This window comes from Adiantum capillus-veneris, chromosome 1 (genome assembly GCF_014529385.1).
Source record: "Adiantum capillus-veneris isolate H3 chromosome 1, ASM1452938v2, whole genome shotgun sequence".
Classification (NCBI taxonomy): Eukaryota; Viridiplantae; Streptophyta; class Polypodiopsida; order Polypodiales; family Pteridaceae; genus Adiantum; species Adiantum capillus-veneris.
Window position 1 is genome coordinate 137486208 of NC_140931.1, and position 13254 is coordinate 137499461.

The following is a 13254-nucleotide window of genomic DNA, read 5'->3' on the forward strand; positions in this document are numbered from 1 at the left end:
ATGCAAGGATTGGAAAATAAAGTCCCATACAATCCTGTCAAAGGCCTTGTCAAAATCATTTTTTTCAAAAATAAAGATAATGTTCAAATTCTTCTACACAGCCTATTGTTTTCCACAATGTAATTATAGCATCCACGGTGAATCTACCCTTAGTGAAGTATCTACCCAAGGCGAATGTAATGGAAATATCTACCCAAGGTGAATGTAATGGAAATGGCCTATGAACTTTGAGAATAGCGGAATGAAAAGAACTAGAGAGAGCATTTTTATGAGACTACTTTGAGAACGTAGAGGGTGAACTTAATTAATGGCAGCAACATAACCATTATACTTAATTAACTTGGCATGAACAATACTTTTGCAAGAGAGAATTAGAGAACATGACAACAGTTGAAGACCGGATTTATGTGGAGTTGGTCCTCCCTCCAATAGGCTTTTGTATTGTAGATTCTCCCCTAAAGAAAGACAGTATAATATAATCTTTGTGTTCCTTGTGACCTAGGTGATGCAATAAAGATGGGAAACTTCATGCATCACAAGTATAACATACTCCTTGGTGAACGCATTAACCATCCCCAGCCTCAGTCCCAAGGCCTCAAACACCTTTGAAGGTAGAGAGAGCTAGCGGGGAATGAGGGTAGGAAGAGGAAGCAGAAACATTCATAAGAGAAAGAAATAGTTCCTCGCTTATCATCACTCTTCTTGCTTAGCATAGCATAATAGCATAGTAATGAAGATGGAGAAGATGGGAAGCTTACGCATTGAAGCATGGCTCTTGGTTGGGTTTGCATTCCATAGCCAAGAGTGTTGATGTAGGCTCTCAACTTCTCAACAAGCTTGGAGAAGGAGATGGAGCTCTTGCACTTTGCATCTCACACAATGAGTGTGTGTGTGTGTGTGTGTGTGTGGGGGGGGGGGGGGGGGGGGGGGGGGGGGGTGGGGAGTATACCCCCCAAGCTAGCCCCCTCCTTGCTTTGGTCGACCCCCTCTTCTAGCTCATGGTGGAAGCTCATTGGACCCCTTCAAGCCTAGCCAATCACATGCAGAGTGCATATCAAGCAAACATGTTAGCCTTGGGACCAGTGTCTCCCTTTCCCCTTTGAGAAAGAGGACTTGATAAGTGCATACACAATTGTTAAATTAGCTAAATTATCATTGGACCCCTTTGAGAGGCCAACCAATAAGCTTTAGGCACCTTATAAGGGCAACATGGAGAGGAACTTGACATGTGTCCATGTTGCTTCATTAGGCAAGGCTTGATTTGTCTGAGGGTATGAAGGTGTGTGTTTTCTCTCTCTAGCTCCTACAATGAGGGCTCACCCCCCCTGAGTAGGGATCTTGTTGACTTATTTGGAGCACCTTGAGCCCTTCAAGCTTGGGCAAAATTCTCACCTCGAGCTCATCCCTAGCACCTCAAGCACGACAAGCACCTCAGTCAACAAGCACGACAAGCACCTCAAGCTTGGGTCGGGTTCCCACCTCAAGCATAGCCCTAGCTTGCCTAAGGTCAAAGGAATTTTAACACTATCCTTTGGAGGTCTTTAATGAAGCTAACCCTAAGGTCTTTAAGCTCCATTAACTAGCCTTGCTCTTTGGCAGACCATCTCTCATTTGGACCCCTTTAACCTTGGCCCCGTGTTGAGATAGATCCATAAACACATGACTATATTCTAACCCTTCTTTCTATTTATTCTCCCACATTAATGATCAGTTTCATATGAAAAAATCATTTGAGTTGGTTAGATATTAGATTTTATGACATTACCTCTCTCTTGAAATCATAGTCGTCCTCGACTATGAGGTCGAAGAGATAAAGTCTTAGTCATTAATCTATGATTCTTAGCGGGTAGAGGATCCCTTTTTACCCTACAACATCATTTCAAGATGGATGACTAATCCATTTGGTGCTTGGGAGAAGTAGATGTAGCAAGCATGTCTACTAATTTTATTCTCCCAAAGTAGAGTGACAAATTCTACTTGGTGTTTGAGAGACGTCGTCATCACAAACATGATTCTAAGCATGCATACTATTTAAATTTTTACACAATAAAAAGACAATTAGTCTTATAAGACAAAAATAATGATCATTTAAAAGCAACATGTACATTTTCTTACTCTAATGTAGCATTGTAAGCATTGACAAGGTTCATACTATCCTTACATTGTATTCCTTGCATCCATCTGGCATCTTTAAAAGGATGATTTTTGAACTTAATAAGATACCGTCGCATAATCTTACCATGTCATAGTACCTTGTCCTCATGTCAAAGGATAGCTTCGGGTTGTAGCACCTCTTCTTGGTCTTCGATTTTTGGAGGGTCTTCAATAACTGGTTCCTTTGGTGGCTCTCCTTTGTAGGGCTTAAGTAGACTCACATGAACAGCATTGTGTATGAGCCAATGGTTGGGCAACTTGAGTTGATATGCCATGTCATTAACTGGCTTCAAGATTTGGAAGGGACCATAGTATCTTTTTGCTAGCTTAGCATAATACTTTTGATGGCCTATTGGATTTTTGCCTGTCGTTTGCCTCAATCGAGCCTTGGGAAACTTGAGTAAGACCCAATCATTTTTTTTGAATGTTAAGGCCCTTTTGTGCTTGTCAGCATCAGATTCTTGCCTTTGTTGAGAGATGGATATAGCCTCCTTAATCTTTTAAAAGGTTTCTTGTAGGTCACGGCTATACTCATCAGCAGCAAAGATCTTCCATATACTTTACGTAGCAAGGGACTTTTAGGTCTTCCCTCTATGATTTCAAAAGGTACCTTTCCTATAGTAGTATGGACAGTATTATTGTACGCATACTCTACAAGGGATAAGTACCTCTCCCATTGTGAGCGTTAATCTACTTCTGTAGCATAAGTCTTTAGTAGATCGAGAATCCTAACACTGGCTATCTCACTTTGGCCATCCATTTGTGAATGCTAGTAATATGGATAGTATTATTATACGCATACTCTACAAGGGGTAAGTACTTCTTCCATTGTGAGCATTGATCTACTTCTGTAACATAAGTCTTTAGTAGATCAAGATCGATGGTGAATTAAGGATTGGCAATGGCTAGAGTAATCCAGGTTGCTTTCCTCTATCATATTTGGTCTTTTGCCATACCACACATTTGGATACATGCTCTTGTATGTCCACTTTCATGGTAGGCCAACAAAAGTATGTTTCTACTCCCAAAGAGTAGGTTGAATCCCTCGGTGCCCCACATATGGACGATCGAGGGGTTCATACATAACTTTCTCACGAAGGGAATGAGTAACACATAGCATGTTGCCATGGAGAAGATAAACATCCTACGAGGTGAATGGTTCCTCTTACTTCCCTAAGGCAAGGGCTGACATTATATCTTTAAAGTTAGGGTCAGTAACATACTCATCTATCATGAAGGTAGATCTTTGTGAGTTGCTACAGACACCACATTGTCTCCTTGTCATCGTGAAAATGCATCAGCCACTTGATTGTGCTTACCAACAATGTGAGCAATATGAAAATAAAATTGTGAAAAAAAAATTCCCACCTCATTTGTTTGTCGAAAAACTTGGTTTGCGTCATGAAGTACTTGAGGCTTTGGTGGTCCATTCGCAAAATAAATGGAGTCTCCAATAAATAGTGCTTCCATGTGTTTAGGACATGTAGAACAGCTAAAAGCTCTTTTTCATATATGTCCAAGATTTGTTCATCGACATTGAGCCTTCGGCTCTTATATGCTATGGCATGACATTCTTGAAGCAATACTGCTCCAAGGCAATCACTACAATCATTACAATGGACCTCAAATGGCTTTGAGAGATCCAAAAGCATAAGGACTGGTAGGGATATAAGCTTCTCTTTGAGCTTGCCAAAAGCATTTTTCTCTTTAGAGTCCATGAGTACTTAACGTTCTTCTTTGCTAAATCATGTAATGGTCCTGTTATTTGAGAATTTTGCTATGAAGCGTCTATTGTATGCACACATACCAATAAAGCTTCTTAGCTCATGTAGATTCCTTGAATTAGGCCATGCTTTTATTACCTCTAACTTAGATAGATCCATACGGATTTCATCTTGAGAGATAATATGACCTAAGTATTGAATTTCTTGAAGAAAAAATTCGCTCTTCTTTTGATTGATAAAAAGCTTGTTCACCCTTAAAGATTGAAAAATTACCTAGAGATGTTGCTTGTGCTCCTCCAAGGATTTGGAGTAGATAATGATATCATCAAAGAACACTCTAATGAACTTGCGGTAAGATCTAAATATTTTCTCCATAAAATTAGACAAGTCTAATTCTTCTTAATTCCTAATACTTTGCCTTGTTAAAACATTAGCATCATTTAGAGACTCTTTGACAAAAATCATGTATGCAAAAATTAAGCTTTTCATTGACTTATCAAAAGCAGGTGAATTTATAAGTGGTATAGTACGACCGGACTCACTAGCATCTATATACATGCTCTTTTCCCTGTAGGTGTAGTAGATTCTCATTTCAAGGAACTTCATGTTGGCAGCCATGCGGTTGAACCATAGTACCCCTAGGATCACATCCTCATGTTGGAGAGGAGAGATGAAAAAGTCTTCTTTGTCGACGTAGCTTTGGACATGAAGCCTAAACTTCCCAATCAAGAGAGTAACGCAAGCTTGCTGTCTCTTGAAAGCTCCATTAGTTACCATATCTCCCATCTTGAAAGCTTGAATGCCCAATTTAGTGGCTAACTCCGTTGATATAAAGTTGTGAGTAGAGCCAGGGTCAAACAAGATGAAGGCATCATGCTCCCTTACCTTGTCCCAAGCATAGGAGAGAGGTGATCCTTTGCAATGAGCATCCTCTTTTGGAGCTTCGATCGTGGAAGCTCTAGGAGTCTCATTGCGAGCATTTCTCTTGGGGCAAGAACGGTAGCCATGTACTTGCTCCCCACACTTAAAACATTTATGGTCCTTACGAAAAGCTTCAAGCTAGTTTATTTTTACCTTTGTAAACTCCCTTCTCCTTGGACCGGTGGTTGTTGTTGTTGTTGTTGTTGTTGGAATTGCCTTGGAAAGAATTTTGGGCATTGTTTTTCCCCTGTGCATCACTTTAATCTTTGCTTTCCATGGGCTTGGAATTCCTTCTAGCCCCTTGTTGGAAATTGATGCACGAAGCAACCATAGTATGGTGGATTACTTCAGTGATAGAACCAGGTCATTGGGAGTTGACGTACTCGACCATCTCTTCAGGTAATCTCGCACATAATTTTTGCTTTTGCTCGGCAAAGTCTATCTTTTGAAAGACAGTAGCCTTGAGATGTAAATCCCAAAACTTGTCCACATGTTTGTGGATAGACTTGTTGGAGAGCTTCAAACTCCGCCATTCGGTAAGCACTTTTTCCTTTGCATCGGTTGCAAGGAATTGCTTCATGATGGAAACTCGTAGAGTTTTTCATGTCTTTCGGACTTCGTCATTGCCACGAAGGCTAGCCCACCATTGACGAGAAAATTTTGTGAAAGTACATAGCTACATGGTGTAGCTTGGAGGACTCCGTGAAGCCCTCGTCTCCAAAGGCCGCATCAAATTGCTGGATGAATGTCAATACTTTGTTGGTAACACCAAAGATGCCATCATAGGGGACAAAGAGATACTCTTTCCTCCCTCTTTGAATTTCTTGAGCTTTTGGGAGCTTCTTCACACAGGGTAGGATTTGCAATGGTCTCTTCTCTTGTGTTCTATAGAAGAAAATCTATTGCTTTCATCGGAAGAGGAGGGTGAACAAGAAGGAGAAGAGGGTGATTTCTCTTGCCATTTTCTTACTTTGTTTCCTCTCTCCTCTTTCGGAGTGACGAGGAGAAGGACTATGGGTTGACCGTTCACTCTTGGGAGGAGTTGGCAATCGTCTAAACCGTCGTCTTCGGTAGAGCCACATCTTTAGAGGGATTCGCTTCTTTCTCGTTCTTTGAATTCCTCCTCTCTTATGGGAGAGAGTTTTCTTTTGGGAGTCTCATCAAGAAGTCTCCTAAGCTCTCTCTCCTCTTGGAGAAGAAGAGAAATCCCATAAGCACAAAATTGTTGATTAACTTCAGCTTACAAAGCAGGGTTGCCCATATTTTATTGCAACCTAGTAACAAGATAATTCACAAATATGGGAGCATCATCATTAGCACCTTCATGTGCAAAATCAAAGTTATCAATGTTCATTCTACTCTCTTGCTTATTGTCAGCCATGTTAATTAAACTTATGTATAGATTACTTTGTACTTTGGTACCCCTCAAAAACCTTAGTCGCTACTCTTCTTAACCTTTGAAAACTAGTTCTCAAAGGTTACTTTGTACTTTGGTACCCCTCAAAAACCTTAGTCGCTACTCTTCTTAACCTTAGTCGCTACTCTTCTTAACCTTTGAAAACTAGTTCTCAAGCAACCATACCCATGGTTTAGACATTAATGATTACAAGACTAGTGGAGAGGGTCTGACATTACTCGGTTGATTATGGTACCTGTTGAGCTTGCTCATAGCTCAATAATGGTTAAGCCGAAGACAAGCCCCGAGAGGCTCTATTATTAAAACTAGGTTCCAATAGTGTACCTTGAACTAAGTCTTTCTCAACCAAGATGATAGATCCCTGTCCTACTTACCATATTGCAATGAACAGGTCCAATCTTAAGGACCTCTCTTCTTAAGCAAGAAAAGGGAAACCAATCGCTCTAATACTAATGTAATGGAAATGACCTATGAACTTTAAGAATAGCGGAATTGAAAGAACTAGAGTGGGCATTTTTATGAGACTACTTTGAAAACGTAGAAGGTGAACTTAATTAGCAGCAGCAACATAACCATTATACTTAATTAACTTGGCATGAACAATACTTTTGCAAGAGAGAATTAGAGAACATGATAATAGTTGAGGACCGGATTTGTGTGGGGTATGTCCTCCCTCCAATAGGCTTTTGTATTATAGATTCTCCCATAAAGAGACTTGGTATAATACAATCTTTGTGTTCCTTGTGACCTAGGTGGTGCAATAAAGATGGGAAACTTCATGCATCACAAGCATAACATAATCATTGGTAAAAGCATTAATCATCCTTACCCTCAGTCCCAAGGCCTCAAACACCTTCAAAGGTAGAGAGAGCGAGCAGGGAATGAGGGTAGGAAGAGGAAGCAGAAACATTTACAAGATAAAGAAATAGTTCCTCGCTTATCATCACTCTTCTTGCTTAGCATAGCATAATAGCATAGTAATGAAGATGGAGAAGATGGCAAGCTTAAGCATTGAAGTATGGCTCTTGGTTGGATTTGCATTCCAAGCCAAGAGTGTTGGTTTAGGCTGCTCAACTTCTCAACAAGCTTGGAGAAGGAGATGGAGCTCTTGCACTTTACACCACACAATGAGTATGTGTGTCAGTGTGTGTGTGGGAGGGAGGGGGGGATTATATCCCCCAAGCTAGTCCTCTCCTTGCTTTAATCGACCCCCTCCTCTAGCTCATGGTGGAAGCTCATTGGATCCCTTCAAACCTAGCCAATCACATGCAAAGCACATATCAAGCAAGCATGTTAGCCTTGGGACAAGTGTCCCCCTTTCCCCATTGAGAGATAGGACTTGATAAATGCATACACAATTAATTAAATTAGCTTAAATTATCATTGGACCCCTTTAAGAGGTCAACCAATAAGCTTTAGGCACCTTATAAGGGCAATATGGAGAGGAACTTGACATGTGTCGCTTGCTTCATTAGGCAAAGCTTGACTTGTGTGAGGAAGTTTGTGCTCTCTATAGCTCCTACAATGAGGGCTCGCCTCACCTTGAGTAGGGATCTTGTTAACTTTCTTGGAACACCTTGAGCCATTCAAGCTTGGGCAAAGTTCTCACCCCAAGCTCAACCTTATCACCTCAAGCGCGACAAGCATCTCAAGCACCTTAATCAACAAGCACCTCAAGCTTGGGCTGGGTTTCCACCTCAAGCATAGCCCTGGCTTGTCTAAAGTCAAAAGCCTTTTAACCATGAGGTATTTAAGCTCCATTAGCTAACCTCTCTTTGAGAAGACCATCTCTCATTTAGACCCCTTTAATTTTGGCCCCGTGTTGAGATAGATCCATAAACACATGCCTATATACTAACCCTTGTTCCCAATTACTCTCCCACATTAAACGATCACTTTAATATGAAAAAATCATTTGAGATATTAGATATTAGATTTTATGACAGCAAATGATGTCATGCATAGTAGGTTAAGACTCCTTGCCAGAGCTAGGGCAAATATTCATTAAGAAAAGTTCAGACTAGAATCCATAATTTTTCATCCTTGCACCAATTGTTCGTCCTTGCACTAGCTTTTGGTTCTACTTAGGTTCTGGTCCAGCCGATACTTAAGTGGTTTCAATCAATGAACATGGTCCAATTGCAAAACGTCCCACACAATCTTCCAAGTGAAGGAGTAGAGTCCAAGCAATTTAACACCTCACAATAAGGTTTTATATGAGGATAGGTAGCCTAAGGGAGAATAGTAGAAAGTGAGGAAAAATCTTGAGTTACCCTTTAAGTGGCCTAAGCGTAGACTGTAAAGACTAATAGTAGGCAACACATCAAGTGCTGGATGTAAGTCTCAAGGATAAGACATCAGTCTACCTGGAGACTTGGCAAAAAGATGGCTTGGGAGGAGGCACACAATTTGATGGATAGATGTCCATGCCAAAAGGCTCTGGCTCTAGTCGTTTGCAATGAATAAAGACCCCTTGAACAAGTCCTTGGCATGCTTATCATGAGGATATCATCTGTAGGAGTGCACTTCTTACAAGACACCTCTGATGTGGGCACAACAAAGAAGTGATGCTGTTGCAATGATGCTGAATAGGAGACGCTCACCAATGGAGATGGGCACACTTTTGAGGAAAATGAAAAACTGCAAGACACGTGCAAAAAAACTGAAGATGGATATATAACGAACAAGGCGTGTTCGATAGCATTTGTTCGGTAGAGCTCCTACAATCATGTGGTCAAAGTGGGGACCTCCCCAAATTTATTCACATGTTTGAGCATCTTGAATGCATGTGGCATATTGTTGTGAGCAAACAAATTGTTAGGGTAGGCCTAGGTACATCTTGAGGACCCTGCATTTGATTCCCTCGAAAAAATAGGTTGACCTTTCCACAAGCTCTCTTGCTACCAACAATCTCCAGAAGTTGTGTGTATGACTTACATTTCAAACATATCTCAAGAGTAAGAGACTACTGCAGCACATTACTTTCAAGCCAGTTTCCATGACAGAAATAAAAAACACAACCAGGCTACAAAAAACTGTATAAACAGAAATGGATGATTGGAGAACCCTTCATCCATACCGATTGGTCACATTGCATTCCATTTATGATAAAAGGGCACCAAGAGGGGTTTTGCCCTGACCAGCCTCAAAGTAGAAGATGAGCATAGCCACCATGGCAAGGCGAGCATGCTTGATCTCTGCAAGCTGTAACCTCTCCAACTTAGAGTAATCAGGAGTGTACTTTCCATTCTTCAACTCACCAGCAAGCGCAAGAGGGTCGAAGAACTTGCCACCAGGATATCCTTGGAGACCTGTGGCATTTGCGAAATTTTCTGATGTACGAGACCAAGGGGTAGCCCATTCAATAGATTGGGAGCCAGTGTCAAAGAAGTCAACCCATCTCTTGCTCTCAACCCATCCCATCAACAACAGTTGAGTACCCAGCAGCGTTCCGAAAGAGAAGGGAGCAACTGCTCCAGGTTGAGCTCCAGCTTCGAACCAGGGGACTCCACTCCATGCTTGCCCCACAAAGATTCCCACCACAGCTGCCATTGCCCATCTTCCATGGATGATTTCAGCCTCACGGTACCATTTCAAGGCAGCTGGATCCTTTCCAAGTCCAAGGGGATCAAAGCCATAGTCTCCGGGAAGCCTGCAAAACCACAACATCACAAGCGCATTAGGAGACAAAAACTTGAACCTCTGCAAGCCATGCGTCCTTCCGCCCATAATCAAGCAAATCTGCATATATTTCAACAGGCAGCGCAAACTACATTTCACTTTAGAACTTCAAGCACTGCGAGCAGACATGGTAGCAAGCCCTCATATCTCATAAAACATGTTCAGGACGTTCGACTAGCTCTCATGAGAGAAATCCCTAGCAGAAGAGAACCTCCAACTGAACTACAACCCCACTTTGTGAGCCATGGAGCCACTGCACTAGGAGTGTCAATAAGCTAGACCATTCTGGAGAGCATCATGGAGCAGAAGGATAGCTAGACCACATGAGCATGGCCTTGTCTGCACTCTAAGGCGAATTTCGAAAAACTCTCAGACATCTTCTACAGACCAATGCATTGCTTCCGCGCTGCTTTATCATGATTCAAGAGTACCGAGGTTGAAAACAGAAACTACAGAAGAAATGCGAGTAAAGACCAAGAGACTTACGATCCATCAAGCCATTCAGGATCCACAAGGTTGCCACCTCCCCTAACCCCGGGAAGCCACGACTTCTTGCCGGAGGAGGGCCGAGAAGAGACCTTCTTAGTGGCCATGCAAACAAGGCGAGAGCCATTGGAGGGGGCGAAGGAGAGACAGGGGCAGGACTTCAAGGAAGAAGCTGCTGATGAGGAGGACGGGCACAGGGCGGCACTGTGCAGAGAGGAGACAGAAGAGGAGCTTGCTACAGCTGCCGCCATAGCTATGCACAGAAGCGAGCTGGCCAACTAACTTTCCTCGATCTTTCACCTGCGAGCAAACTAATCTAACGTGTCTCTCTGCTCGAACTTTCTACCTGCCTATCTCTCTCTCTCCAAAATCCCCTCTTTCTCTCTCTATCCGGACCTCACCCGCTCTTCCTCACTGCATTTAATTCCGGGCTTCACCTTCTCTAGAGATCCGCAGAGCTCTCATTGGTTGTGAATGGATGGCTGCTGCTGAGCCTTTTGCTCCCAACCGATAAGGAATTCCCCTCTTCACACCTAGGCCTACTGCCCACTCACTAAAGTGGAAAAAGCTTCCTCACACAAACAACATTTTGATACGAAGAACATTTTTTAGCCTCACACTTGTTGGCCACGTAGTGATATAGGTGTGGTGCTATCAAATTTTGTACACATTTTTCAGGCTTTCTTTTAGGTTATTTTTAAGGCTTTGTATTTAAAATGGCTTGCGTAAAAAAGGCTTTACCGATCTCTCTCTCTCTCTCTCATCTGCGTTGAGTCAAGAGCTCTCTCTCTCTCTCATGTGCTATGTCAATATATCAAAGCAATAAAGAGCTCTGTGTGTGTGTGTGTGTGTGAGAGAGAGAGAGAGAGAGAGTAGGCAGAGTCAAGAGCTCTCTCTCTCTCTCATGTGCTATGTCAATATATCAAAGCAATAAAGAGCTCTGTGTGTGTGTGTGTGTGTGAGAGAGAGAGAGAGAGAGAGAGTAGGCAGTGCCGCCATCTGCGCGTTAGTGACGATCTTGTTCTAGATTTACATCATTCTTGGAAAATTAATGAATACTAAAGCGCTAAAAATTTCAACAATACAAAGACTCTAATAGCTCTCCAAACTCTGAGCACTGAGTTGATGGTAGCTCTATCGCACCCCTTTCATTGACCCATAACGTGAGGTAAACCCTAAGGTTTGAGCTTCCTTCCTCTTTGAGCTTTGCTCCTCCTTGGATCCTCCGGCCTCTCATGGTGTAAACCCCCACCCTTAGCAAGCAAGAACCCATCCCTTTCGTCGACACAAACAACCGTAGTAAATGGTTGGAGGTTGACAACGCTTCTAGGGTTAGTAGGATGAGAGGGGAGGGTCGTACTTCACATAAACAAATAAAGACAACAATAGTTCGTCCTTCACATAGAGACATAAAGACAACAATAGTTTATTGCTATCTACACAAAGACTTCCATATAATACACAATACAACAATGGCCTCCATTAATGGTCCACCTCTCATACCATTGGGTTAGCTATAGGTTTAGGAGGGGTCTGGTCATGTTAACAACCCCATGCTATCAAACAGATGATAAGCTCAAATTTACGACGTATCAATGGGCTAGGCATCTTACCTAGTTCTCAATAGTTGGTGTTAAATTCAAGTTCTCATGTGAGGTACACTATCATCAACAACTAAAATGTCAAGGTTATCTTATGAGTCAACGTACAACAACTCCCTTTCTTTTTGTATGCATAAATCATCATACTTAGAGGGTAGAAGTGGCACAACCGTAAAGATTACAATGTGAGTATCGACAAGTAAAGAGCCAACGATAGGATTAGATACAAGTTAAAAGCATGCACTTGACGAGAAATGTTGCCTAGGTTTTGCACTTCACACCTATTATTTTTCACACATTGACAAAGTCGCTCATGCTCACCATATAGTGGACGACTTTTCACATGCAAAAATGTATTGCAAGAGTATGATTATTATGCAAAAATATATTGCAAGAGTATGATTATTTGCACTTAATTTCCTTCATGATGGTTGCCACCACAAGTGACGCCTTAATTGCCTTCTAACTTATAGATTCCGACCGAGGGGCATATAACCTTTGAAAATAAAGCTAGAGACCAAAACTGCATAGAGAGATGATGATGTAGCAGTTGTACAGATGTCCACGTTTTGCGCTAACTGCTAATGTGATAGATGTATGGATTTCCACGAATTGCATTGGTGGCCTTTGACGCTAGCTTTTGGGACCAAATTCTTTTAGACTTGATTTTTTTAATGTATACTACTTTTGGATGGCCAAGGCACTTTAAATAAGTTGCCAAGGCCTAGGAGCTTGCCAGAGAGAGGACCCTCAGACATTGTACTTGTTAAGCTTAATAATAAAAAAATACCAAGAAGAGGCACCAGTCAAGCGCCAATCTTTGCAGACATTGCATCTAGGCGTGGAGCTTTGACGTGTTGTGTCGTTTCTTAGTTTTGTTCAATTGTTTCCACTTTTTCTCACACGTGTTGCTTCATATCTTTGGCTTAGAGTGTCCAAGTCTATTATAGTGGTATTAGATCTTTGGGTTGGAGTGCCTAAGTCTATTATAGTGTCCAAGTTTCTCTCATGTGTGTTGCTTCAGATCTTTGGCTCGGAGTGTCCACGTCTATTACAATGGTATCAAAGCTCACACGATTCTTCATCTACGAAGGATCCGATCCCTTTCTTGCAACACACACGGATTCAGTCGATGAATCATGTCAAGAGGAAACTGTTGCACCCGATTAATATGGGTGAAGAAGAAGTCAATGGGGATTCCAACAGGAGCCGACCTCCTTTCAAAGAATCGGGAGAAGAGTATGGTCCTCTCCCACCCCCTCACCCTTCG

The 13254-nt window shown here is 42.0% G+C and overlaps 1 protein-coding gene across 1 annotated transcript; it reads right to left on the reverse strand.

Moving 5' to 3' along the window:
* Window positions 1-9194: 9194 nt before the first annotated feature.
* LOC147465648 (chlorophyll a-b binding protein CP24 10A, chloroplastic-like) lies at window positions 9195-10768 on the reverse strand. Its single transcript, XM_086521152.1, has 2 exons — window positions 10384-10768; window positions 9195-9868 (listed from the first exon to the last, which is right to left on the reverse strand). The coding sequence occupies exons 1-2, from the start codon at window positions 10632-10634 to the stop codon at window positions 9319-9321; spliced, it is 801 nt and encodes a 266-aa protein (XP_086377278.1). The 5' UTR covers window positions 10635-10768; the 3' UTR covers window positions 9195-9318.
* Between the last annotated feature and the right edge of the window lie 2486 nt (window positions 10769-13254).

Excerpts from the sequence above, each read along its gene's own strand:
- LOC147465648 (XM_086521152.1), bottom strand. The coding sequence starts at position 10,634 with ATGGCGGCAGCTGTAGCAAGCTCCTCTTCTGTCTCCTCTCTGCACAGT. Across the intron at positions 9,869-10,383 it reads CCTGAATGGCTTGATGGATC|GCTTCCCGGAGACTATGGCT; the intron begins GTAAGTCTCTTG and ends GTGGTTTTGCAG.